General features: G+C 50.8%; 9 protein-coding genes across 9 annotated transcripts; 3 read left to right on the plus strand and 6 right to left on the minus strand.

The window, feature by feature from the left end:
• Nucleotides 1-1,095: 1,095 nt before the first annotated feature.
• On the minus strand, nucleotides 1,096-3,497 carry ARB_07688 (uncharacterized protein; the record flags this gene model as incomplete). The annotated part of the gene is made up of 5 exons (XM_003013922.1): nucleotides 1,096-1,649; nucleotides 1,704-1,816; nucleotides 1,872-2,152; nucleotides 2,323-3,162; nucleotides 3,228-3,497. The coding sequence occupies 5 exons, from the start codon at nucleotides 3,495-3,497 to the stop codon at nucleotides 1,096-1,098; spliced, it is 2,058 nt and encodes a 685-aa protein (XP_003013968.1).
• A 969-nt stretch (nucleotides 3,498-4,466) lies between these two features.
• Nucleotides 4,467-7,754, plus strand: ARB_07689 (uncharacterized protein; the record flags this gene model as incomplete). The annotated part of the gene is made up of 1 exon (XM_003013923.1): nucleotides 4,467-7,754. One exon carries the CDS (start codon nucleotides 4,467-4,469, stop codon nucleotides 7,752-7,754), a length of 3,288 nt encoding a protein of 1,095 aa, XP_003013969.1.
• Nucleotides 7,755-8,322: 568 nt separating this feature from the next.
• On the plus strand, nucleotides 8,323-8,644 carry ARB_07690 (cytochrome b5, putative; the record flags this gene model as incomplete). Its single annotated transcript, XM_003013924.1, has 2 exons — nucleotides 8,323-8,499; nucleotides 8,567-8,644. 2 exons carry the CDS (start codon nucleotides 8,323-8,325, stop codon nucleotides 8,642-8,644), a joined length of 255 nt encoding a protein of 84 aa, XP_003013970.1.
• A 695-nt stretch (nucleotides 8,645-9,339) lies between these two features.
• ARB_07691 (uncharacterized protein) lies at nucleotides 9,340-9,975 on the plus strand (the record flags this gene model as incomplete). The annotated part of the gene is made up of 1 exon (XM_003013925.1): nucleotides 9,340-9,975. The coding sequence occupies one exon, from the start codon at nucleotides 9,340-9,342 to the stop codon at nucleotides 9,973-9,975; it is 636 nt and encodes a 211-aa protein (XP_003013971.1).
• Nucleotides 9,976-10,658: 683 nt separating this feature from the next.
• ARB_07692 (nuclear migration protein, putative) lies at nucleotides 10,659-14,673 on the minus strand (the record flags this gene model as incomplete). Its single annotated transcript, XM_003013926.1, has 2 exons — nucleotides 10,659-11,518; nucleotides 11,574-14,673. 2 exons carry the CDS (start codon nucleotides 14,671-14,673, stop codon nucleotides 10,659-10,661), a joined length of 3,960 nt encoding a protein of 1,319 aa, XP_003013972.1.
• Nucleotides 14,674-17,379: 2,706 nt separating this feature from the next.
• On the minus strand, nucleotides 17,380-19,723 carry ARB_07693 (acetate-CoA ligase, putative; the record flags this gene model as incomplete). The annotated part of the gene is made up of 4 exons (XM_003013927.1): nucleotides 17,380-17,870; nucleotides 17,930-18,802; nucleotides 18,883-19,278; nucleotides 19,342-19,723. 4 exons carry the CDS (start codon nucleotides 19,721-19,723, stop codon nucleotides 17,380-17,382), a joined length of 2,142 nt encoding a protein of 713 aa, XP_003013973.1.
• A 1,931-nt stretch (nucleotides 19,724-21,654) lies between these two features.
• Nucleotides 21,655-22,476, minus strand: ARB_07694 (uncharacterized protein; the record flags this gene model as incomplete). The annotated part of the gene is made up of 1 exon (XM_003013928.1): nucleotides 21,655-22,476. The coding sequence occupies one exon, from the start codon at nucleotides 22,474-22,476 to the stop codon at nucleotides 21,655-21,657; it is 822 nt and encodes a 273-aa protein (XP_003013974.1).
• A 1,163-nt stretch (nucleotides 22,477-23,639) lies between these two features.
• Nucleotides 23,640-25,246, minus strand: ARB_07695 (MFS transporter; the record flags this gene model as incomplete). The annotated part of the gene is made up of 2 exons (XM_003013929.1): nucleotides 23,640-24,990; nucleotides 25,095-25,246. The coding sequence occupies 2 exons, from the start codon at nucleotides 25,244-25,246 to the stop codon at nucleotides 23,640-23,642; spliced, it is 1,503 nt and encodes a 500-aa protein (XP_003013975.1).
• An 869-nt stretch (nucleotides 25,247-26,115) lies between these two features.
• Nucleotides 26,116-26,720, minus strand: ARB_07696 (GPI anchored serine-threonine rich protein; the record flags this gene model as incomplete). Its single annotated transcript, XM_003013930.1, has 2 exons — nucleotides 26,116-26,430; nucleotides 26,463-26,720. The coding sequence occupies 2 exons, from the start codon at nucleotides 26,718-26,720 to the stop codon at nucleotides 26,116-26,118; spliced, it is 573 nt and encodes a 190-aa protein (XP_003013976.1).
• Nucleotides 26,721-27,779: the final 1,059 nt, after the last annotated feature.

Raw genomic sequence — 27,779 nt, forward strand, 5'->3', positions numbered from 1 at the left:
AGCTCTCTTTGGTCATTCCTTGTCCACATATCAAAGACAGGGTCAACAAAGGATGCTTCATGTTTTTTTCGTATATTTTCGAGTCAAAGTTTTCCTGTGCATGAATATGACGGAATTATTCCATACACCGTACTTCCAGCCCAGGAGGCTTGTATCCACAAAGTAGGCACTCCGCATGGAGTAATTGGACATGCACAGCTCCGTACAGCGGTAGTAAAGTATTTAACTAGTTATACGGAGTACTCCGTACCAGTTGTCATCCTCTCCCCCACCCGACCACCTAACTAACGAGCATGACAGCGCTGATCCCTGTATACTCACACTCTAGCGCTTGTGTTGCTACCCGCGTGGAGCAACAGGAGACGCAACTCCTCGATCTGATAAGCCAGAGTGTAAACTTTGTTCGTTATCTGATCCCTCACTGTGGAGCTGCAGCCATCTGATAGTGTCCGAAATGACCCGGGTAGCAATGTCAAATATGCAAACCCGCAACACGCCAAGCACCAAGCGCCAACAGGGCTGGCTCTACGGGGCTGCATATAGGGAAATTGCGCCCAAGCAGCTGGCTAACTGCTGAATTCTCGGCCAGTGATGCCGCGGTGTGCGCGGGCAGTCTGCGGGAATTTGGCAAGAAATTAAGAAGACGGATTGTGAGGAAGAAGCATGAATGTCTTTCGATCCGATGGTAACCTTGGGCCGCACCAGGCTGGATTGGTAGTTTGACCTCTAATATCCCCGTATTTATTCTTGGAGGTGTGATATGCTGCGTCCGAGTCGCAGAATTAGAGTCGTAAGTGACATAAAAATTTCGATCTATCATACAATGTTTGATTCACAAGCTTATGAGCTAAATTGAGAAGGCAACAAGAAAACTAGAGGGCATATAGCAATATAGCAGAAGAAAAGAAACTAAAAAAAAAAAAAAAAAAAAGAGGAAATGGACAAGACGGGGAGGGGAATAAGAAAATTCAGGCGAAGGGTGAGAAAATAAAATAAGTGAGGCACTAGGAGAACCCTGTTCCTAGCGCGTGCTACTGCGCTATGTATGGAGTACAAGGTTATGCCTGTGGGAACTCAGTTTTGACAGTTACTAATCTAGACTCGGCCGCCTGAATGCTCAAGAATATCCGCATCGTACATCTTGTAGTAGTTCACAACCTTCCCTCCAAGCATTGAGCTGCCGGCTTGACGCATGCCAAAATACGGTGCTGGATCACACCAGAAGTCTTGACAGTTGCGAACAATTCCATGTGAAAACGGGTTTTGTCGTCTTCGATGGCTCTGACCATCCTTCAGTCCGTCTTGGGCAGCGGCCATAAAGGCATCAAGGCCAAACAGGCTTTTCCACTTCGTGAAGCAAGATCTGCGAAAGTGATTATTACTTTCGGCCGTCGATGGAGCCTGGTTTGGAGAGGTAGGGGCCCTGTGACTGAAACCGTGGCCATGGCCTCTCATGACCTCGAAAGTGGTTGTTCCTCTGGATATCTGATATAGCTGAACGAGGGTCAACATCGTAACCCAGATCAGCTGAAGCGAGGTCCAGATGGTCAGAACAAAAGTGTAGGTATCAGTTTCAACCACATTGCATAACCATGGTGAGATGAGGTTACACGTTGCTTTCACGCCACCCGGGACAATGGCAGAGTAATCTGTCAACCAGATTAGTACTCGTCACAGAAACATATTGACTAGCGAGAGCTTACACAGGAAGACCAGTCGAATATAGGCAACAATCCCGAGAAGTAACAAGATAAGGTAAAGCATGAAGTGACGGAAGTTATTGTTCCCAACACAGTTGTTTATCCAAGGGCAATGGCTAAATCACAATTAGAAATGAACAATCACATGAAGGGGTTCGAATAGGGACTTACTGGTCCTGTTTAGATACACAGCGCTTACATCGCCTGCAATGTTTGCTCCTCAGCGGTCTCCTGATCATACAAGGAACACAAAAATGGTCCTCATCGTAGCTCCAATCATTAATAAGCTCCATAATAACAGCTTTCTGCTCGTTCCTGCTGCTAAGCTTTGGAACGAAGCCAGGGTCTTCAATCATAGCATATGTATAAAAGTAAGTCATGAATGCAAACAGAGTGAGAAATATTAAATTTAGAAACAGGGAAGAAGAATAGGTAGCTAGAGACATGTCAGTCTACAGAGTCATCCGACCTCATGGAACGAATCGTAGGTAAAAAGGGGCTAGTTTTCTATACTCACTAGGTAGGATAACGTGCAACCATCGTAAAGCAACCCAGAATGCAGATGCTGAAAAGACCCCAGCCGGAAACGCCTAAATAAAAGATTTAGCATCTCAAAACTAACAGTAATTTGAGAGGAATCATGGTGCAGCAGACATACCGTCCTCTGAAGTACTCTAAAGTCCAATGGACCTCTCTTCGAAACCCATTTAATAAGCAAATGAACACCAAACATAAATAAAAGGGCCGTAAGAATAGAGACGTATATCGACAGAGAACTCAAAATGGTGACAATAGTAGGCAATGAAAAAAAGGGTAAGAGAAAGTAAAATCTGGACATGTATAGCGATGACCGCAACATTTGTCCAATGACGGACGGTAGGGCTGAACTGGTACCATTAGGTTCATAACCACACTCTCCTAGCGCATGATGCCATATATGAGTTGTCTTCATCTCATCGGCAACAATCGCTGGGGTTTTCCCTTCCTTCGTTTCAGCAAATCTGTCTGCACCGTACTCTATTATCTTTTGTACGCACGCAGTGGACCCCTTAACCAATGCCCAGTGCAGAGGTGAAAGTCCTCCTTCGTCAGTCGCATTGACATCGGCACCCCATCGAAGGAAGACATCTACACAAGCAGGGAATCCTTTGTAAGCTGCCCACATGAGACCTGTATGACCTTGGGGGTCGGCAATATCAACTGGGATCTCCTGATGGAGCAGCAGAACTAGCAGAAACGAGTTTCCATCGATAGTTGCAAGGTGCATAATATTGAATCCCTGGATATCCGTCAAGAGGGGATCTGCTCCGTATTGGAGTAAGAGGTGGACAATATAGTGGTGACATCTCTGAGCAGCCCACATGGCAGGTGTAGCTACTGACTCGCCGCCTTTCGCGTTGACATCTGCCCCGGCATCGAGAAGAAACTTGCAAAGCTCATAACGGTTATTGATAGCGGCCCACTAGATAGAAATAACAATCATAGGTCAGCTATTGGTTCGATTTTTGGCGTTGCTGTGAGTCCTACATGCAATGGGGTGATGCCCTCCTCGTCGCGATAACTAATATCATATTTTCCGCTGTCAAAGAGCTCCTTGATCGCAGCTATTTCACCAAGCCTAGCCAGCTGCATTATATCCATCTCCAGTCCAATCGCCTCTGCCACTCCGATAGGCTTCATGGTGTTCAGTTCAACGGTGTTCGCAGTATCTGGTGGCATGGGAGTTTTGCCTGTCGAGCTCGGGTCCGAACTGGGTGTTGACAGCGAGGAGCTGCCGATGCCGTTGTTGGAGGACATGTCGGCTGGGTCCAGTACGAATTTCAGCGCTTGCTGGACATGTTGGTGCCGTCTCGTTCGGCTGGGGAGAGAAAAAAGTCGAGCTGCCTGATGGATGATTTTTGGTGTCCGCGATCTCTCCAGGATAAGTTTAGCGCTCTTCGCTCAGCCGCATCCAGGTACGAGGCCTCGGAAGCTAGCTCGGTAACACGTAACTACTGATAGGCAAAGTGAAGGTAGATACCCCGACCACTTTGATGACAGTTGATATTATCCTGCAGAGAGGCATTCCTTTCACTCGATTGTGTGAACTATCATTGCCGAGCTACGGGCAGCACTATCATGGCTAGTAACTGAGCTTCTTCTTGATTAGCATTGAAGCGGCTCAACTTAGCCAGATACGACGTAAAAGCTGCCCACACCAACACCTTGCATGCAGATTACGATCAATAGGGGTGAGAGCATTGCTTAGTAGTTATTCAAGAATGCTCGGGGCATTCTTCCCGGCCTTTTTTTCTTCAGATTTCATAGTTTTCTATACACAATGCAGTTGAACAGTAGCAGAGAGAAGCATACAAAGCAATGCACTCTATCAAGATAACCCCATTAGAAACAGTATCATAGGGCCCGCTACTGCTCCATCAAGTTAGTATGCCTTCCGTATCATCCCTCTAGCATGTCAGTTGTCATATTATTAAACGAGAACTGTCAACCGAAAAGCCATCATCAAATGCCTTCTCTTCCCCCTTTCAAAGCTCCAAGCCAATGCTGACTAAGCAGCAGGAGCCGAGTTAAAACTACTCTGAAGCTCCAAAGCTGATCTTCGGCCTTTAACTGACTGCAACCAACTTTGCATTTGCCTTCATGATGATGGTCGCGCAGAAACTATAGCCATATGTTGACTTGCTTACACTCGTTACTTGATTAGGATACCCATTATACGCCTCGATCTTCAAATCACAATCGCATCGTGCTCAAACGCAGCTCACTATGGACATCAAGACATACATCTCAGATTCCCTCCTTCAACTCACCGGAGTTTCAGACCCTACAGTCGTTGATTTCGTCCTTGCAACTGCTTCAAAGGCTAAATCACAAGAGTCTCTGCGCGAACAACTTGGGGTGTTTTTGGATGGTGGAAATGCAGACATACAACCCTTCTGTACGCAATTATGGAGTCGTGTGAATCCCTCGGGGAGAGACGGCAAATCTTCAAAGGACAAGCCCACCCAGCAACAACCGAAGAAAAAGTATCGCTTGGTTGAAATGGAGGATGAAATAGCGGATAACGATCTTAATCCTAGCAAGGCGCAATCAAGGGAGTCAGGGTCGTCCAGGTCTCGATCTACAACAAAGAATAGGAATGATGGCAGTAGTGAACATAAGAAGAGGGATAGTCATGCGGACGGACGAGAACACAATCGACCACGGAAACTTCGCCGAATAGATAAGCACGATTTTGAGAGCCGATGGGGCGATGAAGAACCCCCTTCAGGCGAGGATGAGCAGTACGAGTCTCCCGCAGAGAATTTGCCGGATAAAGTCAATGTTTCCCATGATGTTGAGGCTTTCGACCACTCTGAGGAAGACCCTGAAAAGGCCAGGGAGCGTGATAGGAGGGAGCGGGATGAGTTTGCTAAACGGCTTATCTCAAAGGATGATAAACGGTCCAGAAAAGTGGTTGAAGATAGGTCATCTAAGAAAGATGGTGGAACAGCTTCGCGAAGGGCACTTGCAGAGGACTCGGCTGCTAGGGCCGCTGCAATGCCAGATCTTCGACTACGTTCTCGACAGGACTATCTGAAGAAGCGAGAGGCTGAACGCCTAGCTTTGTTGCGCAAACAAGTTGCGGAGGAGACAGCAGAACTTCGAGAAAATCCTGACTTGACACGACAGGAGAAAGAAGAGTTTGCAAAGAACAGGGAGGTTTTAAAGCTAGCCGAGGAGCGACTGCAAATTGATGACCATCGAGATGGCTATTTCCTCCCTGAGGACTACATAACGGAGAAAGGGAAGATAGACCGGAAGAGAAAAGAAGAAGCACTATATAAGCGATATGTTGACCGTGACGACCATGGAAAGGAACGTTTTGTCACAGAGCATGAAGAATGGGAACTTGAGCAAACGGCAAAAGCTAAAGCTCAGATCCAAAAAGCAGAGTTCGTTGATGAAGGAGATTATGAGTACGTTTTCGATGATGCGCAGAAAGTGAACTTTATCATGGATTCAAAGATGGCTGGTGACCGGAAACCTATGACAAAGGAACAAATGCTTTTACACAAGCAGATTGATGCCGCTGAACAGAAAGCAAAGTCAATAGAAGAAACTCGAAAAAGCTTGCCGATTTACCAATTTCGAGAACAGATCCTAGATGCGGTAGCTAACCATCAGGTTTTGATCATCGTCGGTGAAACTGGTAGCGGAAAGACGACTCAAATCCCTCAATATTTACATGAAGCAGGATATACAAAAGGTGGCATGAAGGTCGGCTGTACGCAGCCACGACGAGTTGCTGCCATGAGCGTTGCCGCACGTGTGGCAGAGGAAGTAGGGGTTAAGCTTGGTGATGAAGTGGGATACTCTATTCGATTTGAAGATACTACCTCCGATAAAACGGTATTAAAGTATATGACTGATGGTCGTTTACTACGTGAACTGCTTATGGAGCCAGATCTTGCTTCATACTCTGCACTCATGATTGATGAAGCCCATGAGCGTACCGTCCCGACAGATATTGCTTGTGGCTTATTGAAAGACATTGCTAAAGCTCGACCGGATTTAAAGCTTCTTATCTCCTCCGCTACAATGGATGCACAAAAGTTTCAAAAGTATTTTGATGATGCCCCTATATTTAATATCCCTGGCCGGAGATACCCTGTTGATATCCATTATACATCTCAGCCCGAGGCCAATTACCTGGCAGCCGCAATCACAACGGTTTTTCAAATCCATATCTCCCAAGGACCGGGTGATATACTAGTGTTTTTGACAGGCCAAGAAGAAATTGAATCAGCGGAACAGAATCTGTTGGAAACGGCCCGGAAGCTTGGAAATAAAATCAAGGAGCTAGTTGTTTGCCCTATTTACGCAAATTTGCCCTCTGAGCTTCAGACAAAGATATTTGAGCCCACTCCTCCGGGAGCTCGAAAAGTTGTTCTTGCTACAAATATTGCCGAGACAAGTTTAACAATCGACGGCATTGTGTACGTTATTGATCCGGGATTCGTCAAGGAGAGCGTCTTTAATCCCCGCACTGGAATGGAAAGCCTTGTTGTCACCCCATGTTCTAGAGCATCTGCCGGTCAAAGAGCTGGTCGCGCTGGTCGTGTTGGCCCGGGAAAGTGCTTCCGTTTGTATACCAAGTGGGCGTATTATAACGAACTTGAGCAGAATACCACACCAGAAATCCAGCGCACAAATCTTAGCGGTGTGGTGCTCATGTTGACTTCATTGGGAATAACTGATCTACTTGATTTTGATTTCATGGATCCACCTCCGGCCGAAACATTGATTCGTGCTCTTGAACAGCTTTATGCATTGGGAGCCTTGAACGACCGTGGAGAACTTACGAAAGTTGGCCGTCAGATGGCAGAGTTTCCAACAGATCCCATGCTCTCGAAATCAATCCTGGCAGCAGACAAGTACGGCTGTGTTGAGGAGATCCTATCCATCATCGCCATGCTGGGAGAGGCAAGTGCACTTTTCTACAGGCCCAAAGATAAGAAGATTCATGCAGACAGCGCTCGGGCTCGATTCACTGTCAAAGATGGGGGTGACCACCTAACTCTTCTCAACATCTGGAATCAATGGGTAGATGCTGATTTCAGCTACGTCTGGGCGAGGGAGAACTTCCTCCAGCAAAGAAGCTTAACCCGTGCCCGTGATGTTAGGGACCAACTTGCTAGGTTATGTGACCGTGTTGAAGTTACCCTTAGCAGCGCAGGAGCAAACAACCTCCCTGTGATCCAGAAAGCTGTGACAGCAGGCTTCTTCCCTAACGCTGCACGGCTTCAGCGTGGAGGAGACAGTTATCGAACTGTTAAAAATGGCCAGACTGTCTACCTCCACCCATCAAGCACTCTATTTGGAACAGATCCAAAATGGGTTATCTACTTCGAGCTAGTGTTGACTAGCAAGGAGTTCATGCGTAGCAATATGCCGCTGCAACCAGAATGGTTAACCGAGGTTGCTCCTCATTATCATAAGAAGAAAGATCTTGAGACTCTTGGTTTAGGTAAGCCAAAGGGACAGCATACCACAGAGAAATCAAAATCATAGCCTGTTACCCTGTACGATAGCAATGTTGAAGCCAACTACCAAGTGTACGATCAAGTGTGTATATATAGTAACATATCATACAAGATGTACTTGTATTTATAGCATTTTATTCGCTGTTCTCTTTTTATACCGTATTATCAGTCATAAAATATAAACCTTATTAATAAGTAATTTATTGCCGCATTAGGAAGTATCCTTATTAGTCATCAGCTACTGATCATGTGATATGGATAAAATCACTTAATTTTATTACTCATCAGTCACATGATACAGTGACAATATCTTGCTTTTTATTGGTCTACTTGCTATCGATCACGTGATCTTTTCTGGTCGTGCCTCGGCTCTCCGCCATGGTGGTCTGCATTTCGGCTTTATGGAGATAGCATGTCATTCAACTTCCTGTTACCTCCAAGTCTACGACAAGCATCTTTTCAATATATACACGTCTTTATATATCCATTCACTAGGTAAGGGAATGATTTCATGTCAGAATGGCAACCCCAATGTATCACTTTAAATCATGAATATTAACCAAGTATAGTTACAACTCCATCGCAAATTACCCAATATGACGAAAACATTTACTGCAGCTGAAGTTGCAAAGCACAAGACTCCCGAGTCTGGCCTATATATCATTGTTGATTCGTGTGTGTATGATATCTCCAATTTTATTGAGGAGCACCCCGGCGGTTCTAGAATATTGAAGAGAGTCGCTGGCAAGGACGCTTCAAAACAGTTTTGGAAGGTTAGTAACTGCAATATTCACGACTTCTCTGCCAGATCCTTGAGTGGCTACTAATTATATTTTATAGTACCATGGGGACGGTGTTCTGAAGAAGTATGGCGCGAAATTAAAGATTGGTGAGGTCAAAGAGGAGGCGAAGCTATAGTGATACTCCTACCGTTATCGACATTACGAACAGAAATACCGAACGTTTGTGTCACGGTTATGTTGGACCTCTATACCATTCTAGTAAGGCCATGTTGACTCAAATATGGTGTTAACAACGTATCGCCGGGCTTTACTAGGGAGTTCCCGTGGCTGTTCCAGTCTTTCATAGTCTAGCAACCCCGAAGTTTGGAGGTGATACAAACTTGAGCCTTTCATTAGACTATTAGACCTGGGATAGCATTATCTCCTTGGAACTTTGTATGTATCAATGTGTCTAAAACAGAATCAAGCATATATGTTATCCGTTTATTACTCGCCATTCTCGTAAAGCTGCACGCTGACCCTGGGCCTTACTAGGTATGTATAGCCGCCTCCGACATCTTTTCAACCTCTACCACGGAGTCCATACATAGTTAGACAGACTACTTGACTATTTCGCTCGCTATTTCAGCTTTCACCGTAGTCTACGGACCCAAGTTCGCTTAGACGAAATGTATGTTCTATGCGGCCGAGAGAGTGACTCATTGATGGTATTGGCTACCAACAATTATTTAAGTGCTCCCATTACTCTCCGACTATCCCTAGATGTTCCATTCAGCCTTTGATATCAAGATATAAAAAGAATTAAGGTCTATACCATCACTACGATTTACTCCACTACTCCCAAGTGCCAAGCTCAATTTCCCATATATGATGACAGACAACAACCCCTACCGTGCCATACGGGCAAAGTTTACTGAAAACACCATTACTGTTTACCAGGCATACTCAAACGAGATAGCAGACGCTGCACTAGGAGCAGGGACCTTTGTTGCCCCCTTTAAACGTGGTCGAATGACCTGGATCAAGCCCTCATTCTTATGGGTTGCATATCGAAGCGGATGGGCCACAAAGCCCAACCAAGAGCGGGTCCTAGCAATCGAGATCACTCGCTCTGGCTTCGAATGGGCACTGCGCAATGCTTGCTTGAGCCATGTCGATAACTCGCTCTATAAAGACAAGTCAGCTTGGGAATCGCGCATGCAAGCCTCCTGTGTCCGGGTCCAATGGGACCCCGAACGAGATTTCCACTTCAACCCTCTCGGCTATCGGTCAATACAAATTGGGTTAAAGGGAGAAGCTGTTGATCAATACGTGGATGAATGGATCGTATCGATCACGGATATCACGGAGCAGATACGCAAGGTGTCGGGCTTGGTTTCATCTGGCCAACTGGGAGAAGCCAAAAAGCAAATGCCGGAGGAGTGTCTATATGACCTCCCTGGTGATGTTGGAGAGATGATAGGAGCTTCAACTGCGGTCAAAGAACCAACGTCACACCAGATGTGAAGATTCTACATGTAAAGTGTGCTTTGTGCATCATCTTTTAGCCTTAACCCCTGAATTTCGAATTTTAAATCTTAAGGATACACCCGAAGTATCACGGATTTGATATCGCGATTATAGCTCTTTAAATGAAGTACATGTACTACCAAGAATTGGAATATTTTCAATATTATCAAAATGTAGCATTTGGTGGGAATAAATATACTCGCTTGATGCGAATTCCTTAACACAGTTAAAGAAAATGAGTCAGATCAACCGGTTGAGAAAGAAAAGTGGACTGTGTAACGAAGGGAGACATAGAAAGCAAGCAAGGTACACATGTGTTAGCAGCCAACGGCAAGGGCTGGGATATCCATAAACAAAGCGCCTTGCCTCCATTCCGCCTTGCAAGATATACATAGAACAGGAGGGTATATGAACAATTTTTGAGAGACCAAAGAGATAGTAAGCACTGGGCCAGTTAGAAAAGAAAAGAAAATATGATCGATAGATCAGAATACCGCCCAGTCCCTAAACCAGATAGATGGGCCATAACGAGAATGAAAAAGGTGAGGAAAAAGAAAGAATGCAAAAAGGTATAGATTACATAGCTGAAGTAGATCAGCGATTTCATAGCGGCAAGTTAGTGCGTTAGATAGGGGAATTGCTCAGGGTAGAGCAGAGAGGTTTCTAGGTGGAATAGACGGTTAGAATCCCCTGAATGGGTTATAATTTCGAAAGAAATCGTTTCCTCCGCCGTCTGATTCACGGAATTCAAGATCGGGACTCTGGGGCCAGTAATCCTTCTTTCTCCCACGATAGCCACGTTGACGTGGCACATCGCTTTTATCGACAAAGGCCTCCATTCTCACGGTACCAACGGCATCAAAGAAATTTGCCATACCGGGGGGAGGATGCCCACTAGCCTCAGACGTGCGATGAATAAAACTGCTTTGTCCGCTGTGTACGCCCGAATGAGCCACAGAGGTTGGTGACTGGAGGTCAGAAGACCCAGAAGTAGTTGAACTGTAGGTAGATGGAGCAACCGTATTGCCAGAGAAAGACCTGAATGGGTTTGATAGAGGTTTAGGAGCGGTGTTGCTTCGTTTTCTAGAATGTGCTGCGAATCTGGGAACGTTAGGAGGTGCGGCACAGTCCCCGCCGTTGCTTGGTCTACCCGGCATTTCAGGGAACGACTCCTCTGGCACGGTGGCTTGAGCAGGTGCTCCTGCACGAGACTTGTTGGGTACCTGTCGGGTCTTCCCCTTGGCTACCCTGATTGAGTCACGGATAGGGTTTCGGCGTAGGGCTGCAGTAAGTGGCCGTGGTCCTGATTCCACCTGAGGAACTGGTGGTAGAGTTGCAAGGTCATCGAGGCCTAGGGATGAGTGGCTCAGGAAAGACAGGGCAGTCAACCAGACGTAATGTCGTTCTAAGGTTAGTGCAGTGAATTTTAAGGCTCTTTGGGGAGTCAGTATCAATATTGAACGGTTGAATGAACTCTGCTGTGAGGCACCACGAGGCAAGGGGTTATCATCCTTTACGTCAAGGACGGATTGGATGATTACTGGTTTGATATGTTAGCTGCAAATTGCTGTACGTTGGGGATAGGGAATGCTTACATTTGCGACCGCTCTTGCCTAGCAAAGCAGATCCAGTCGTTGGCTGTTTGCTACTCCACATAACAGCCCTTTCATAAGGGGCGAGCCATACCCATCTCTTATGACGAACGCCATTTCCAGAGATATTTGTGGATGTCTCTTCCGAGTTTTTCCCGCCTTCACCTCCATCCTTGTCCTTTGGAGCCTCTGTCATTCCAAAGGACTTTCTTCTGCGGACGTACTTGTACATCCATTCTCCAATCATAGTCTGGGCTATAGCATCAACGACACTCGTCTGCTGCACCGATACGGCAGAAGAGGCTTTGCGCTCATGGTAAGACTCTCCGCCCCTTGATGGCCGGCGGGAGTCGCTGAAACTCGGAGATTTGTTGGATATTGAAATTCGATCTAGAGATTGAGGCAGACGGTGTGGGTATGGCGGGCTCTCCCTACCTGCAAGCGAGGTCGTCGTGGAAGTAGGAGAGCGAAGCGAATTAGTGTTGTCATCACGATAGTACGGTCTCGACACCGCGGCTGCTGACCGTATCTTTCGGAGGGTGGAATCTCGCCCCATCATGCTATGGTCTGATATTGATCCACCGCCCCCGTTCGGAGTCGGACTTTGAGCATCTTCATTCATAGAAGGAACCTTGCGGGAACTAAGACGGGTTGGAACAGGGAATGGAGGACGGGAACCAACATTTGCTGTATTAGCGACGTTGGAAGTCTGAGGGCTTCTTGGTCTTGAATCTGCCGCGTTTGATCCACTGGCAGCCCTTCTACTGTTAGACGTCTGCCTGGACGGGGCTGATTTCTTGGTGATTCTTGATGACCCTCTGGTGGAGGTCTTCCCGCGCGTGGCAGAAGACCGCCGTAGGCTACCACTAGCACGTTTTTCATCGCCGGTGATCTGAGCAACCACGGGTTCCTCATCCTCGTGTGCTTCCATGGGGCTCTCATCGAGGATGGAGCGACTGGAAGGTTTCGATACTAGCTTCCCCATCTTGATGGTATACGATGCCATTGGTCGGTTGAGTATTGATTCATCATCATTGAATACCTCCTCCACAGGCAGACGGGGTGCGTCGTCGTCACTTTCGTGGTCGAACCCAGCAAACAAGCTACTGGACCTAAAGGGGCGTCTGATGTCGCCTTGCATGTCTCCAGTGAGTGGGCCATTATCGTTATTGCCAGGGTATAGTGATATGGGCATGTCAACGGGCGGGGCCTCTCGTAGTCGAAGAGTAGTAGTCGAAGTATTTGCGGGGGGTGGGCGATATGGCTGGTATACCACTGGTGGCCTCATTGTATCAGGGGTTGGCTCCACCGACTGGTCCGGAAAGGCGGATGGAAGCAGGTCGAAGGGCAGGCGAGTGGGCCTCTTGACCTCGCGCATTTCATCAGTTTGGACTCCAGATGACTTCATATCCAATTGAGGCTCAGGAAGCGTCTGGGAGCAGGCACTCTTCGTTTGTGGGGGGAGGACAACGCTGGTTCGAGGAGTGGATGGGTTTGATAATGGAGGATGAATTGCAATCATTGGAATATTGAACTGCGGGGTCCCCGGGGGGGATTCTTTTTTGGGCGTCTGGTCTTCTTCAGTTTGAGTGGAGGAAGATACCATTGTGTCCTGATCTTGCTGTTCATCAGCCGGTTCTGGCTGAGGTTGAGTCTCGGGGAAGTCCTCAATAGTCTGGCATTCGGTGGAGGTTACAACAGCTGGGCGGGTTTGAACTCCTATGTCAAACGTTTCGTAGACGCGAGTGGTCTTCTCTGTTACACCTACCAAATCATCTGCTGCCGGGGGTGTGATGGGAGCCTCCGGTAACAGCGGGGGTGTGAATGGACGATGAATTCCATTAACCACTGCTGCATCTCCGAGAGGTGAGGGAGGAGGAGTAAACTGTATTCCAACATCTCGATAACTTCTGGAGACTGGCGTCTCTGGCATCTCGCGGTAATTATTGTATCTTGGTGAAGCTGGATTTGACCAATGGTCCCTAACCGGAGAGCTTTGAGCGCTCGATGTATCAAATGCAAGGCCCAAGATTTTTCTTGCCTTTTGGCCAGTGAGTATGGATTGGCTTGACATCGGTCGTGGTTCGTGCGCGGACGAAAATGGTTCTGTTTCAGCTCTGGAGAAGGCCCTGCAATTGCTACCAGGCCTCTCCATATCCTCATCTTCGGTCTCCTCGCAGGCCAGCTCATCGGCAAGACTGGCGCTTACTAGGCTTGTACCGTTGGTAAGTCCCATGACCGAGCTCCGGAGGTGGTTGGAGCTGCTGTAGGTGCTGACACTGGAGTTGCTGCCTCTTCGTCCTGCAACCGGGCTGTTTGATCGAAGGCTCATTGCGTCCATGGCCCGGGGAGTTGTAGAATCGACCGTGTCGACGCCCGAGTCGTTTAGCTGTCCGTCGGGATGATTATGGGCTTCGCTATGCTTCCTCTGGGCAGCTTGAGACGAGAGAGTGATCTCATTGATAACCGTCTTAAGGCGTCCCTCGACAATATGCACCTTAGTTTCAAGTTTCCGCTTGTCATCGTCCCATCGTTGACGATCAGCATCCCACAGTTCCTGTGTCCGTTCGGCTTGATCTTGATACAGCCTAGCATTCCTCTGGGCATCCTCCAACCTTCGTCTCGATTCAGCTATGGACTCCCATGCATCGTCTCTCTCCTTGGTGAGTTCGGTGACAGCGCTGAGGGACCCGCCCTCTAGCAGCTGTATCTGCTTCTTCAGCGTCCTGTTCTCCTTTGCATGGATGGCAAGTGACTGTTTCAGAGACTCTTCATCTGACCTGGAGGCCTCTAAGCTAAGTTCCAGGGACTCTATAGCACTAGACTTGCCTTCCAGGTCCCGACGCAAGGACAATATCTCCGAGACCAGGGAGGCATGTAGCGTAGGAGTGAACCGTCGGGGGTCAAGGGGAGAAATGGACTCTTCACCGGCAGCATCAAGCTTGCCGCGAGACTCATGGCTGTCCGCTGGATCGAGCCGCAACGAGGACGGCTTGGGAGGAGAATCTATCCAGCTCAGCGACTGACGGGACACAAGGGTCTGGTAAGGAGTATCTGTCAAAGCATGCGAGGTGTAAACCCCCTCGCTGTCTCTGGAATCCATTGAGGCCTGACCTGGCATCTCACTTATGCCAACCAGGCTATTTTCCTTTGATGTTCAAGGGTATATTTATATAGATACTAAACGGCCGTTTAATATATCAATATGTCAGTGAACCGTGGCAGATATCCAGTCCCGGAGGTCAACCCCAAGTTTCTGCGCTCAGTGGCCATGCGACTATATCATGGCATACAGTAGAGAATGTCCCGGCACGGCAATTTGTAACTATGTATCCATTCGTCAGGCGTAAGATTGCGGAGGAAAGAGAGAGAGAGAGAGAGAGAGAGAGGATGGCGTCTAGCGGCCACTAACACACGAAAAGGAGGTCGGCGAGAGGAAGAGGACAGAGGTATAGAGACAGAGACCAGAGGGAGAGAAAGGAGATTCTGGATATAACCGAGAAAACCCACGCGGAATCGAAATCTATCAAGAAAATAGCAGCAAGAGATTACCACGCGGTTAACACCATCGATCCAATAATAGCAGTGATAATATGGAGGACCATGCAGCGTGCTTTGCCAGCGTGCAGAAGCAGAGGATAAGAATGCAGAATGCGGCAGAGTAGGGGGGTGATTGGGACGATAGGGATGTGCAGCGGCTTCAACGCTTAAGCAGGAGACAACATGTGAAGGCGAGCAAGGGGGTTGACGCAGGAGAAGCAGGACGAAAACAGGCAGAGAAGTGATTTCTGTCTGCGAGTCCATAATAATACGATACAATAACAGTTGTACTTACATGGTTTATAGAGAGCACACAGCCAGCCAGAGCCAGGCCGGGAACCACAGTGGCACGTCAGACCTGTGTCAGTGGTATATATCAAATTGAACCTCGAGAGGCGACTCGAGATGTCAAAAGCCACGGACAGAGCTGCGCAACGCGAGCAGAATGAGAACGAGAGGGAGGCTTCGAGCGCAGCTTTGCCGGCCGGCCCTGATGGACATACTTAGTCGTGCCCCCTGGATGAGCTCTGGTGGCCCTGAGATGCAGCGCTATGTCGGGAACGGGCTAGCGAGCAGGAGCTGCCGGTGGAGTTGGGAAGGGATATGCCTGCTTGTGAGTGAAAAACTTCCGCGCAACAAGCGTCGATGGCATTGGCGTGTGTATGGGGAGGGGATCGATATCAGGCCAGTGGGCTCTGCTTGTGTCCCTGCCTGCCCTTGTCTGCCTGGCTGTCTGTCTGCCTGACTCGCAAAAAGGGGGCACAGCACGAGAGAGAGAGAGAGAGACCGGCCGTCAGCTTCATGCATTGCCCAACACCAACAATGCCCCCGACATTCCAGTCTCCTTTCCACAAGGACATCCCCGAGAAAAGCTGGCGAACAAGCAGAAGAAGCAAAGAGAGACGACGAAAAAAGAAAAAGCAGAAAAGGGGGGAGGGCATTTTACTTTTGCAAGAGGGATAGCCAGCGCTGCGGTATCTGGCGTGACGGGCAAAACGGCCTCCCCTGTGGTTAGTGTGAGTGACCTTACTCTTAATAGTCGGCTCCGTATATATCAGTTGTACGTGCAACGGTAGCAGCACCGGCTTTTCGACTGGCTGGCAATTTTATTTACTGGATTTTTTTTTTCTCTCTCGCAGGCGTCTCTTTGTCATTATTGGAAGGATGCTCTCCACCGGGGAAGATGCGCCGTTGATCATGGACAAATGAGCAAGTCTCTTCCAGCGGCCCGAGAGCTGTGCCAGTTCGTATTGCTGGTGCGTCAGGGCTAATCCTGGCTCGATAGCAGAGGATACGATGCCCTTAGCCCAAAATGAACGGTGGGCTCGCTGCTGCAGGCCAGGCGCGAAGCTTTGCTGCATCCAACCTTACCGATACGTGGGTGCGAAAAGTGCATGCAACCAAGGTTCGGCTTGTGAGCTCACTTTTTCGGTGCCTCCCTCTGCTCCTCTCGCTCTGCCGTGAAAGGCACCACGATACTGGGGAAAATTCGATCTGTCAAGTAGGCCGCCATTCGACCGATAAGATGCTAGGTCGGAAAAAGCAAGCGGCAGGGCGAAAGAGAGGCCGCAGCGAGGCCGTTGCGAGAACCATAGCAGGGCGGTGTTATTGCTAGGGAAGAGCCGTCACCCACCCTTGCTCGATAACCATTGCTCTATCCAGATGTTTCGCCGAGCTGATATAATATTGGGATACAGGATCTAATATTATTATAAGGCCAGGGTTGTTTGTTGACAGGGCCGATCACCACATGGGGTTGGGCAGACACAAGAGTTCTCGAACCAAGGATGGTAGCTTGGATTATGGAGACGTCACTGGAGCCCTCGTCTCCCATGGGCTGCTGTTCCCGTCGATTCTTAAACGAAACGAAAAAAAAAAAAAAAAAAAGGGCAGCCATGGCTCATTCCCGCTGGCCGATCCAAGGGTCGCTGCTGGGAGGCGAAAAAGAGAGGGCCGGGGGAGATGCATGGGATGGCGACCATCGCAATAATCCTTAAGATCACGAGCTGGAAGTATAAAAAGGAGGGACACGATGCTAAGAAAAAGAGGCCAAAAATGAAAGCCAAAAGGGAAAAAAGAAAGGAGGGAAGACGAAGAACTAGACGAAGAAGCAAAGGCCGGGCTTGCGGTGCGAGATTGACAGGGTCGTGATGGACGAATGTATAACGCTTCCCCCAGGCTAGAATCCAATGGATCTTTCCTTAATATCATCCAGCCATTTCCATGACAAGGAGCATGGAGGGCGAAGATTAAGGGTCAAGTCGTGAAACTACAACTTTGCTCGTCTTTCGCTTCTGGTCGTATTGAGGTTGTTGTTGCTGTTGTTGTTGCTGCTGCGTTGCGATTTCGCCTGCTGGAGGAAGTACTCCTTCACTCTGCGCCTAGCCACTTCAACAACATCCGGATCCTCGACCGTTGGCGGCACGTTGACAGCCGCATCATACTTACCTTCAGCTGCCTTCTCCACAAGTTCCCTCAATACCCGTCGAAGTGTCTTGCCGCTTCGTGTCTTTGGGATCATCCCTTGGCCCTGAACGATCCCTCCGAGCGAGGCAATAGCCCCTATCTGGTCTCTCACCAGGGCGTTGACTTCTTGGAAGAATTCTCTGGACGGAGTCGCTGGTATTCCAGCCGCTGTCTTAGCTGAGGGATACAGTTGCACGAATGCAAATGGTAGATGGCCCTTGATGCTGTCGGGAATGCCTACTACACTTGCCTCTGCTACGTCCGGATGCGAGAGAATAGCTTGCTCAATGGCCCCTATGCTAAGAGATTAGTACCGGAACTATCGAACCTTGAGAAAAAAAGATTTCACATACCAGTGCTGAACCTGTGTGCAGCTACGTTGATGATATCGTCTGACCGTGACATGACGTGGACATATCCATCTTGATCTATCATGCCAGCGTCGCCAGTATCCATCCATCGGCTGGAAAACCGCTTGAGATACCCGTGATAGAACCGCTTGTCATCGTGGAACAGAGTTGTGAATCCCGTGGGAGCAAATGGTATGGCCAGCACGATGTTGCCCATGGTGCCATTCTCCACCTCCTCCCCCTCATCGTTGACTATTCGGACGTTAAACCCAGGCATTGGCTTGCCGGCAGAGCCCGGCTTTGCTCTGAGTGCTCTAGTCTTTGGAACCTTGCCATTGACTACTCCTAGGTCAGGCCTCAAAGCAAGTCCCGTCATAGGTGATCCAGACTCAGATGACCACCAGTTATCTATTACCATTGCTCCAGGCGCGGCGTGCTGTTCCAGCAGCCTTTGGAAAGCCACCACAATGCTCGGCTCGCTTCTCTCGCCGGCCAGAAAAAGACCTCTGAGCTGCTTCAACCCTCCCCTTTGACCGACCTGGTGTAGCAGTTCTGACTTTGGATCCTCCTTGTGTATTACTCTCAAGGCCGTGGGAGCAGTGAACAAGGCGTTGACCTTGTGTTTTTCAATTAACCTCCAGAAACTACCTGCATCTGGAGTCCCGATTGGTTTGCCTTCATACAGCACCGTTGTAGCACCTGCAAGGAGGGGTGCATAGAGTATGAACGAATGGCCAACGACCCACCCTAAATCAGAAGCACAGAACATCACATCGCCGGGGCCCTTGATATCAAAAAGGTACCTGATGGAGAGATTTAAGCCGACTGCATGGCCACCGGCTTCTCTCAGCACCCCCTTGGGCGTCCCCGTTGTGCCTATCACATTCCATTCAATCAGCCAAATCTTTTTTTGCCTCCTCTCTCGCTCATCACAAATCATGTAACATATAACCTACCACTGGTATATATGATATATAATCCTTCATCACTCCGAACTGGCACCGCATCAGCCCGTAGACCACGCCTTTTTGCATCATCTACCAGGCGGCGCCAGTCCCTCTGACCCCGGTCCTCACGGATAGGAGACCAACGCAGCTCCTCTCGCTGCCATACAATCACCCGTTCAGGCTTGAAGGAGCACTTGGAAATAGCATCCTCGACCAGGAGTCTATACTCAATGGGGCCCTTTTTGCCTTCAATGCCACAGGATGCAGTCATGACAACCTTTGGCTGGCCTGCCTCTATCCGCTGGGCAAGGGAGGTTGCAGCAAACCCGCCAAAGACAGCAGCATGGATTGCTCCCAACCTTGTAATTGCCAGTGCCGCAACAAGCGCAGCAGGTATCATGGGCACTATCAACCGTCAGCCAAAAAAAAACTAACACAGTCCGGTCCACGCGCTGCACGTAGACATACTGTAGATAACCACCACATCGCCCCTCTGCACCCCTTGCTCCCTCAGCACGCCTGCCAGCTCTTCCACTTCCTCGAGCAGCTGGCTATAGGTGATCTTCTCCTCGCGGCCCGTCACCGGCGACTCCCATAGGATAGCCACGTCTGCTCCGCGGCCAGCCCGAACATGCCTGTCTACGCAATTATAAGTAGTCGAGATCTCGCCGTCTGGGAACCACGACCAGCTCTGATGCCGAGTACCGTCGGCCAGCGTCCTTGTGCCCATGCGTAGAGCGGCAGAGGGCGTCTTGTGCCAGTGAAGCTGTGCTGCGTGGCGAGCCCAGAACTGCTCCGGGTGTGTGAGCGCTAGGCTCTGCACTGCATCCTGAGGGTGTAATGCCGGCATTATTGCTTGGGATGGTGAGCTAATAGCTAATGATGGCTATTAAGATATCAGACAGGCGAAGCGAGATGATCATTAATCAAACGGCTGGACAGTTTGAGCAGCTGTGAAGCGGCTTTGATGGTTGGCAGGTCGGTCGGTTATACCGCTCAAGCAACGCCGAAGGATTAAGTAAGACGCCAGAGCTCATGTCTTGGAACGCCAGCCACGGCCGCAGGGGCGATGCTCCATAACGATACCTGCGCGGCCCGTTTACATAAGAACGAGGTTTTACCTAGGTAAAGGCAGCTGGGAGTTGCCGGCATCCCGTTTGCTGCTTTCCCATGGCGTCTGGGGCCGGCCCCTGTTGGCCGCCGGGGATGTGAGATGAGGCCCAAGACGGCCGTGCAGGCCAATGGCAGGCCGGGGAGGCTGTCTGGGCTGACAGGGGGGGCCTGGGATGAAGCTGCAGATGAAGATTATTTAGATACGGGAGACTCAGGTAGGTATGTACGATGGAGTTATTAAAGGAAACTCGGTGGATTGACAGTATATCTAGATTGTGTATAAGAGAAGGGAACTATAACAGGACGAAGAAGTATAAGAAGAAGAAGAAGAAGAAGGAAAGGAGAAGACATGGAATATACACCGTCTACTACATAAGTAAGCGAGATGTCCACCCAACCCTGAGCACGTTAGCTGTGATGATAGATATTATATACATTTGCAATCAGCCCCCCGGACAGAGAGCTAGGTAGAAGTGGTAGAAAGCCCGTTGGCAGCAGAAGAGGGCCGGGCGAGGAGAGGTTGGATAATAGATAACGTTGGCACAGGGGCAGCCGTGGCGTTTGAGGAGGCCGGCCGTCTGGTGTTCTCCGTAGTTGCGGGGTGTGTATCCCGAGGATTTCCCTGGTATCTCAACTTCTTCTCTGCTGGCCGTCGGAGTATGTAGACTTGCATATTAATATTGCGTTGTATTGCTTGCTGTGGGGATCGCATTGGCAGCGGCGTAGTTATTCATTCGGCCGTGTTCCTGGGCAGTGGGCAGCAAGAGTGGGGGAAGGGGGGGGGGGGGGGGGGGGGGAAGAAAAAGTTGTCGAAATAAGAAAAATAAGGCGAAAAAAAAGGCAGAGAGAAAAGAGAACCACATGTATATATATGGTATTATATATATGTAACGGTCTCACATAGTCTCTCATATCCAGGTTGTTGTGGTTGTTGTTGTAGTAGCGGCAGTAGCAGCAGCATTAGCAGTCCCGCAGTCCCGCAGGTTCAGATGACCCATCACATCACACATCCAGCATGCAACAACAACCATCCTCCTCCCTTCCCCATGTCCATCCAATTGCTCTCGAGTTCTCTGTATATTCTCTTCTCCATCCTCCCCACTTGATTCATGCACACAGACGAGAAAGTCCTGAAAAAATAAAAAAACTCCTGGGCTAGAGAAGGCAAAAAACCAAGGCAAGAGGCAGCAGCAGTAGCAAGCAGACAGGCGGCCGGCAAGAAAAGGAATGTTGGAAAAAAAAGGCAGAAATAGTAGAAAAAAGGATAATTAACTTCTTCGTTCGTATAGATCATCAAGTCATGTAAAAAATATCGGTTTCAGGTACGGTTGGCTCGGAAACGGTGGGACGGTAAGACGGTAGGTGGTAGATGATGGCTGGCGGCGGATGGCATGGCCAGATAGGGATCGGAATAGAATAGATGAGTAGGCTGTAAAATAGGAGAAACGAACCAAAGGGAAACAACTCAAGACCGTTGTGCAGCGGGAGTTGGCACAAGGAAGGAATAAATATCGAGGGGGGAATATCCAAGGAGCCAAGGGAACAAAAAAAAGAGAATAAGAATAAGTAGGGGTATGATAAAGAAGCAGGGAAAAGGGGCAGTTTAGATGTAATAGAAAAGGGGACAGTTTAAGGGTGTATATAGTTGAATCGGAGCAAAAGGGACCCTTAGAGAATCATGCATTTGACACCCCGGTGTGTTTTTGATCGATCGGGACGTAGAGCCTTTTGATAGTCTGATCCGTTGAGGTCCCTGTTAGAGCCGCCCTGTCCACCAAACCCAGTTGTTCTCCGATCCGACGGCCGGTTGAGCTGTTGTTGCTGTTGCTGCTGCTGTCTTTGCTGCCTGAGCAGCCTGACAACATCAAAAAAGGCCTTTTCGACATTGATGCAGTTTTTGGCGGAGGCTTCGACAAATTCACAGCCGAGGTCCTTGGCCAGAGCCATGCCTTCCTGGGAAGAAACGGCGCGCTCAACGGCCTTGTCTGACTTGTTGCCGACGAGCATGACGGGTACGGGGCCGGTGGGCGTGGTTGAGATGGCGGAGTTGAGCGGCGAGGAGAGATAGCTTGCTCCCGTGGGCGAGCCGGAGCTGGCTGATTCCTTGACGAGCTGGATCTGGTGGTGGAATTTCTGTATCCTGGTGAAGGATGAGCGCGAGGTGATGCTGTACACGAGCACGAAGCCCTCGCCGTCTCTTATCCACTGGTCGCGCAGGGCGGTGTATTCCTCCTGTCCGGCGGTGTCGAGCACCTCGAGCATGCACGACTGCTGGTCAATAACGACCTGCTTGCGATATGAGTCTTCAATCGTAGGATCGTATGTCTCGACGAAGTGGTTCAGGCAGAGCTGCTTCCCGTTAGTGATGCTGTTTCCTTTCTGTATTCTTTTTTTTTTTTTTATTTTTTTTATTTTTTTTATTTTTCCTTTTTGAGTATCATGTTTGGAGACCAACCTGGATTGTGAGAGCTGTCTTGCCGACTCCTCCATCGCCCAAGACAACGAGTTTATATAGAGTCATTTTCCCCGCCATGATTGCAATGAAACGAGTACACGCACACTTGAGACGGATAGAGACAAGAAAAGAAAAGAAAAAGAAAACAAGGGCAGAAAACGCGAAGATGCAAAAAAAAAAAGACGATGCAGCAGCAATGAATAGTGAAAAAAGAATCAAGCAGGAACAGAGCGAGGATTTGTCTTTTGTCCGCCCTGGGTTAAGTTCTAGACGAATCGCGGGTATGCAGAGACTCGAACGAGAACGCAGGCAAGACTTTTGACCAGCCCGGATGGCCTCAACGGTGGCGCCAGATGGGACACCAACAAACCGAACAGAACAGCTGTGTGCGGTGACAGTCTCGCTGTGCAAGGCCTACAGGAATAATCTGCGAGCTAAGTTAGCCTGGCTGAAGAGAGAGAAAGTGAGTGAGCGAGAGCGAGAGCGAGAGACAGAGTGGAATGTTCTTGAACGGCAAGATCCACGCCTGCGCCCCGTGGCGAAAACACGTCCAGAAAGGACGCCAACTGGGGGGTGGGAAACGATAGGACGGGCGATGGAGCAGGCAGGAAAAAGGAATACCAGAGAAGAAGAGAAGAAGGGCAGTAGAAGGACTGCAGACGGACCTGGGACGATGCGGTGTGGTCGCTGTCGCTGTCGAGGCCGGTGGCTGCGGTGTGGTGGTGGTGTGTAGATAGGTCGCTGTCGAGCCCCTTCTGGCGCAAAAAAAAACAACAGCAGGCGGAACGGGGGGGTGTGTGCCGTGGCTGGCGTGCACTCGGGCAGCTCGCTGGCGGCTCGCGGGCGACCGGACGGGGGCTACAGACAGAGGCGGGCGTCGCCAGCTACCATTGACACTGAGCAGCGGGCGGGAGAGGCAGTCGGGGGCAGCGGGCGGGCGTCCTGGAGCTGGCGTGAAGCGGGCGTCGAGGGCGTCGAGGGCGATGAGGGCGAAAGTCGAAGTTGCAGTTTCGTCGCGGGAGCGAAGGGCCGCTTTTGCTTCCTGGGCACGTGACCGGGCTTTAACACGGTGATATCAGATATCAGATATCAGATATCAGATTATACGGATTATACAGATTATACAGAGATGGATATGGATTACAGTGACACGATATATAGATGGATGGATAGTTGTTAGAGATAGTTATTAGATAGTCTACAGTTGGTAGCGGAAGCCGAGCTGCAGCAGGCGGGCCTGGTGCACGTCGACGTTCTCGATCTCGGCCGTCCGCTGCAGCTTCGCCAGCTCCTTGTCCGTGAGCTGCTCGAGGCCGACGGACTCGTAGCGGGCGAGCTCGCGGTTCTGGCGCTGCAAGTACCAGCGCAGGAAGACGACGCAGGCGGCGGCCAGCAGCTGGCAGGCGACAGCCACGCCCAGAGCCAGGCGGTAGTGCGGCTGGTCCCCGTTGCGGTAGGTAAACGGCGTCCAGATGCTGGCCGAGTTGCCCAGCGAGTTGATAAAGGCGTATGCGGCCGCTCTCTTGGCCGGCGGGCGGGGGATGGCGCTGGCGATCCAGCCGTACAGCGTGCCGTTCAGCGCAAACACAAAGATCATGAGGAAAAACGAAAAGTAGCGCGGCCCAAAGGCGTCCGTGGTCATGAAGATGATGAAGCCGACCAGCGTGATCGGGATCGGGTAGATGAAGAACCAGAACCGGTTGTTGCGGCGGTCGGAGTACCACGAGTGAGCCAGGCTGTAGACCACCATGAACAGGTACGGCGGCGCCACCAGCAGCAGCGAGATGATCTTGGAGTAGCCCAGGGTCTGCGTGAGCGTTGGGAAGAAGTTCTGGAAGCCCGAGGCGGCGGTGATGGACATGTAGGCTATCGCAATGGCGTAGGTCTTGACGTCCGTCATGGCTAGCTTGAGGCCTCGCAGCTGGCTCATGCCGCCGGGCACGTCGACGTCGGCCTCTGCCGCCTCGACGGCCAGCCGCTTGTTGGCTACGTGCTTGAGGTCGGCCGGCAGCAGCTTCCACGTATCGGGGAAGTCGGGCAGCACCACGACGATGACCAGCCCGACGGCGATGGTGATTGCGCCCTCGATGATGTACAGCCATCGCCAGGCGGACAGGCCGCGCGCCCCCGCGAGACCGTTGAGGATGCCGGCCGCAATGAGACTGCCAAAGGCACCGCTGATCAGCGAGCCCGAGTAGAAGATGCTCATGCGCAGGGAGAGCTCTCGCTTCGTGTACCACTTCGACAGGTAGAAGAGCACGCCGGCGAAGAAGGGGGCCTCGACGAGCCCGAGCAGAAAGCGGCAGACGACTATCTGCTGGTACGTGTGGACGAGCGAGGTCAGGGCCGAGACGGCGCCCCAGGCCACGGTGAAGCCGCCCAGGTACAGCGACGGGCGGCCCATGTAGTTGAGCAGCAGGTTCGACGGGACCTGCATCAGGATGTACGCGACGAACAGGACGGAGAGGCCGGTCTGATACTGCGAGCCCCCGAGCCCGAGATCCGCCTCCAGTCCCTGCAATCGAGCAGCCGCATAGTTGTTGCTACCACTATTAGCATCACATACACACATATATAAGACTAAACTAGCAGGGTATAGCAGGGTATAGCAGAGTATAGCAGAGTATAGCAGAGTATAGCAGAGTAAACATACCGGTCGATGTAGTTGAGGAGGTAGACGAGGATGACCAGCGGCATGATCAAGCTATCGATCTTGCGCCGCAGCTTCTTCTCGAGCTGCAGCTCCTCGTCGCTGAGCTGCTGCAGGCCGCCCACCAGCTCCTCCTCCGTCTTGGACGCCTCCATGGCTCGCGAGTCGTCTCTACTGATTTCGCCCTCGTCGGCTTCAGGCGTCGGGCGTCAGGCTTCACCAGGCCAGGATAGGGATCCAACGTCAACGTCAACATCCAGCATCCAACTGGAACTCCAGCTAGGACCTTATTCCTCTTTATATATCCTGCATTCTAGGGACTCGAGCTAGTGGACCTCGCCTCCCAGAACCGAACCAGACGAGCGTTAAAAATCGGGTAAAAGGTAGCGTGCCAGAGACTCGTTCGCGCGGCCAAAACGTACGACCTGTTCCCCATGGGGTAGACGGGCCGGCAAGCAATCAAGGGAAGGGATTCTGAGGATCAGGAAGCAACCTGAAGTCGATCGGGGGCCCCGGGGATGAGTCCGTCGAGCCGTCGGCTGCTGGCCGTGGGACGGGATGGGTTGGTGGTTTGGGCGGTTTGCCGCTCCATGGTTTGACGAGGATGGAGCGTTTGAGAGGAGATTCGGTTACAGGATGGACGCTGTGACGGGTGGCAATCTCGTCGTCTTATTTTACCTCCACCGGTGCCAGGCCAAGCAAAGTAGTGGGAAGTCAAGTCCAGGGCCGTGAAGCAGGAGACTATTGAAAGTCTTTACTCCGGACTGCGTGGTTGACAGGGGATGACAGGCGTCAATATATGTATATCATTGTATCTACGGAGTACAGTGGGGTTTTCGAGAAGTAGAAGTAGAAGTAGAAGAAGTTAGGAAGAAAAGAGCATAAGTGTTGATTATAAAGTAATAAATAATAAGAAGATTATGCATTAACTCAAGATAGAACTACCAATACACGCAAAAGCTCCATCCGTAGACCGTCGATCCAACACATAACCCTCAGCCATCAGCGTCCCCCAGTCGACTGTTTACAGCAAAAGGGCAGCGAGACCGAGGAGACCGGCGAGACCGGCTCCGGCACCGACAACGGCGCGCGAGGCAGCGCCAGTGTAGGTTGGCAGAGGAGCGGTGATGACGCCAGTGCCGCTGGCAGTGCCCATGGGAGGAGCCTGGGCAGTCGAGTTGGGGTAGGTTGGTGGTGTGTAGATGGAGGTGCTGCCGCCGGTGGGAGCTGGGACTGGGACGGGGGCGCCGGTTCCAGGGATGCCACCGGTGGGAGCGCTGGTAGGAGCAGGGGCGGTTGGGCTGCAGAAGTTAGTATCTCTCTCTCTCTCTCTCTCTTCCTATATATACATAGTAACAGCAAGGCGCAAACGTACCAGGAGCTGCACTCGGTGGCGGTGGAGGAGGTGAGAGTGCGGGTGACGGTGCAGGGCTCGGTGAAGGTGAGAGTGCCTGGCGCAGTCATGGTGTAGGTCTGGGTGCCGTAGGTGAAAGAGGTTGGCGATGGGCAGTACGTCTCGAAGTTAGTCATAACCTCGGTGACGACGTCAGGCATGGAAGAGCCGGTGCCCATGATGGAGGCAGAGGCGAGGCTGGCCATGGCGGCAGCGGCGGCGACGGAGTAGCGCATGGTGACGGCGGTTGTCCTTTTTGGTAGACGAGGGTTTTGGCTTGTGGCAGAAGAGAAGAAGCGGCGGTCGTAAGCGAAAGAGCGGACGGTCTCAAGAACCTGTAGAGAGCGACTGTGGACGACGAGAAGTGCGTTGGAGAAGAGAAGAGAAGAGAAGAAGGAGAGTCGCAAAAAAGAGCGAGACGAGACGACGAAGATATATAAAATAATTAAAGGAACAGCGAGAGGGCGGGCGGGACGCAGGGGGGGGAGGAAAAAGGAGTGCCTGGTACGGGCGCGTAAGCGTATGCTCCGGTACCAGCGGGTCTTTAGTTTAGATTACACACAGCGACTGGCGGACACGAAAAAGGAGCAAGATCTGCGACGCATGCGAGGGAGGGAGGACGAGAACCGCCTGCTTGCCACTAGCAGACGCCACCGCCCGTCGCCGTCATCAGTCACTCTGTCACCGTCACCGTCACCGTCACCGTCACCGTCACCGTCACCGTCACCGTCACCGTCACCGTCACCGTCACCGTCACCGTCACCAGGCGGCAGCAGCAGCAGTGCGTTGTCCTGTTTCGTCGCTGTCCCGGCGACTCCAGTGATATGCTATGGGGTCGTTGGTTTGCGAATTCTCCTGGTTCCTGGCTGCGTGTGCGCCCAGGAACGCCGAGGCGTCTGTGGTGGCGCTGTAGTGTAACTTACGGTACTTACGTGACGTGACCAGGCACGGTAACTTAAGGGCCTGATTACTTAATTACTTACCGCCCACACGGCTGGCGAGGCGAGGCCGGCGGTAGCGAGAGTTATAATAATAGGGATGAGCAGCAGAGTTGGGAGTGACAGGGAGAGCGGCAGGCAGAGCGACGGCAGAGCGACGGTGACAGGGGGCCGGCCAGGTGAAGAACGAGATCGAGATGGAGGGCTCGAGTGGGCCTCCGTCCTGTCTTCCTCGTCTTCCTCGTCTTTGCGCCTGTAACGAAGTATGTGTGGCCTACGGAGTATCTGTCTGTACGGAGTATCTGTCTGTCTATCTGTGACTCGTCTCCTGCTGGTACAAAGACCGCCAGCTCAGTC

The sequence above is a fragment of the Trichophyton benhamiae genome (genome assembly GCF_000151125.1).
Source record: "Trichophyton benhamiae CBS 112371 chromosome Unknown Abenha-G-c-312d04.f1, whole genome shotgun sequence".
Lineage (NCBI taxonomy): Eukaryota > Fungi > Ascomycota > Eurotiomycetes > Onygenales > Arthrodermataceae > Trichophyton > Trichophyton benhamiae.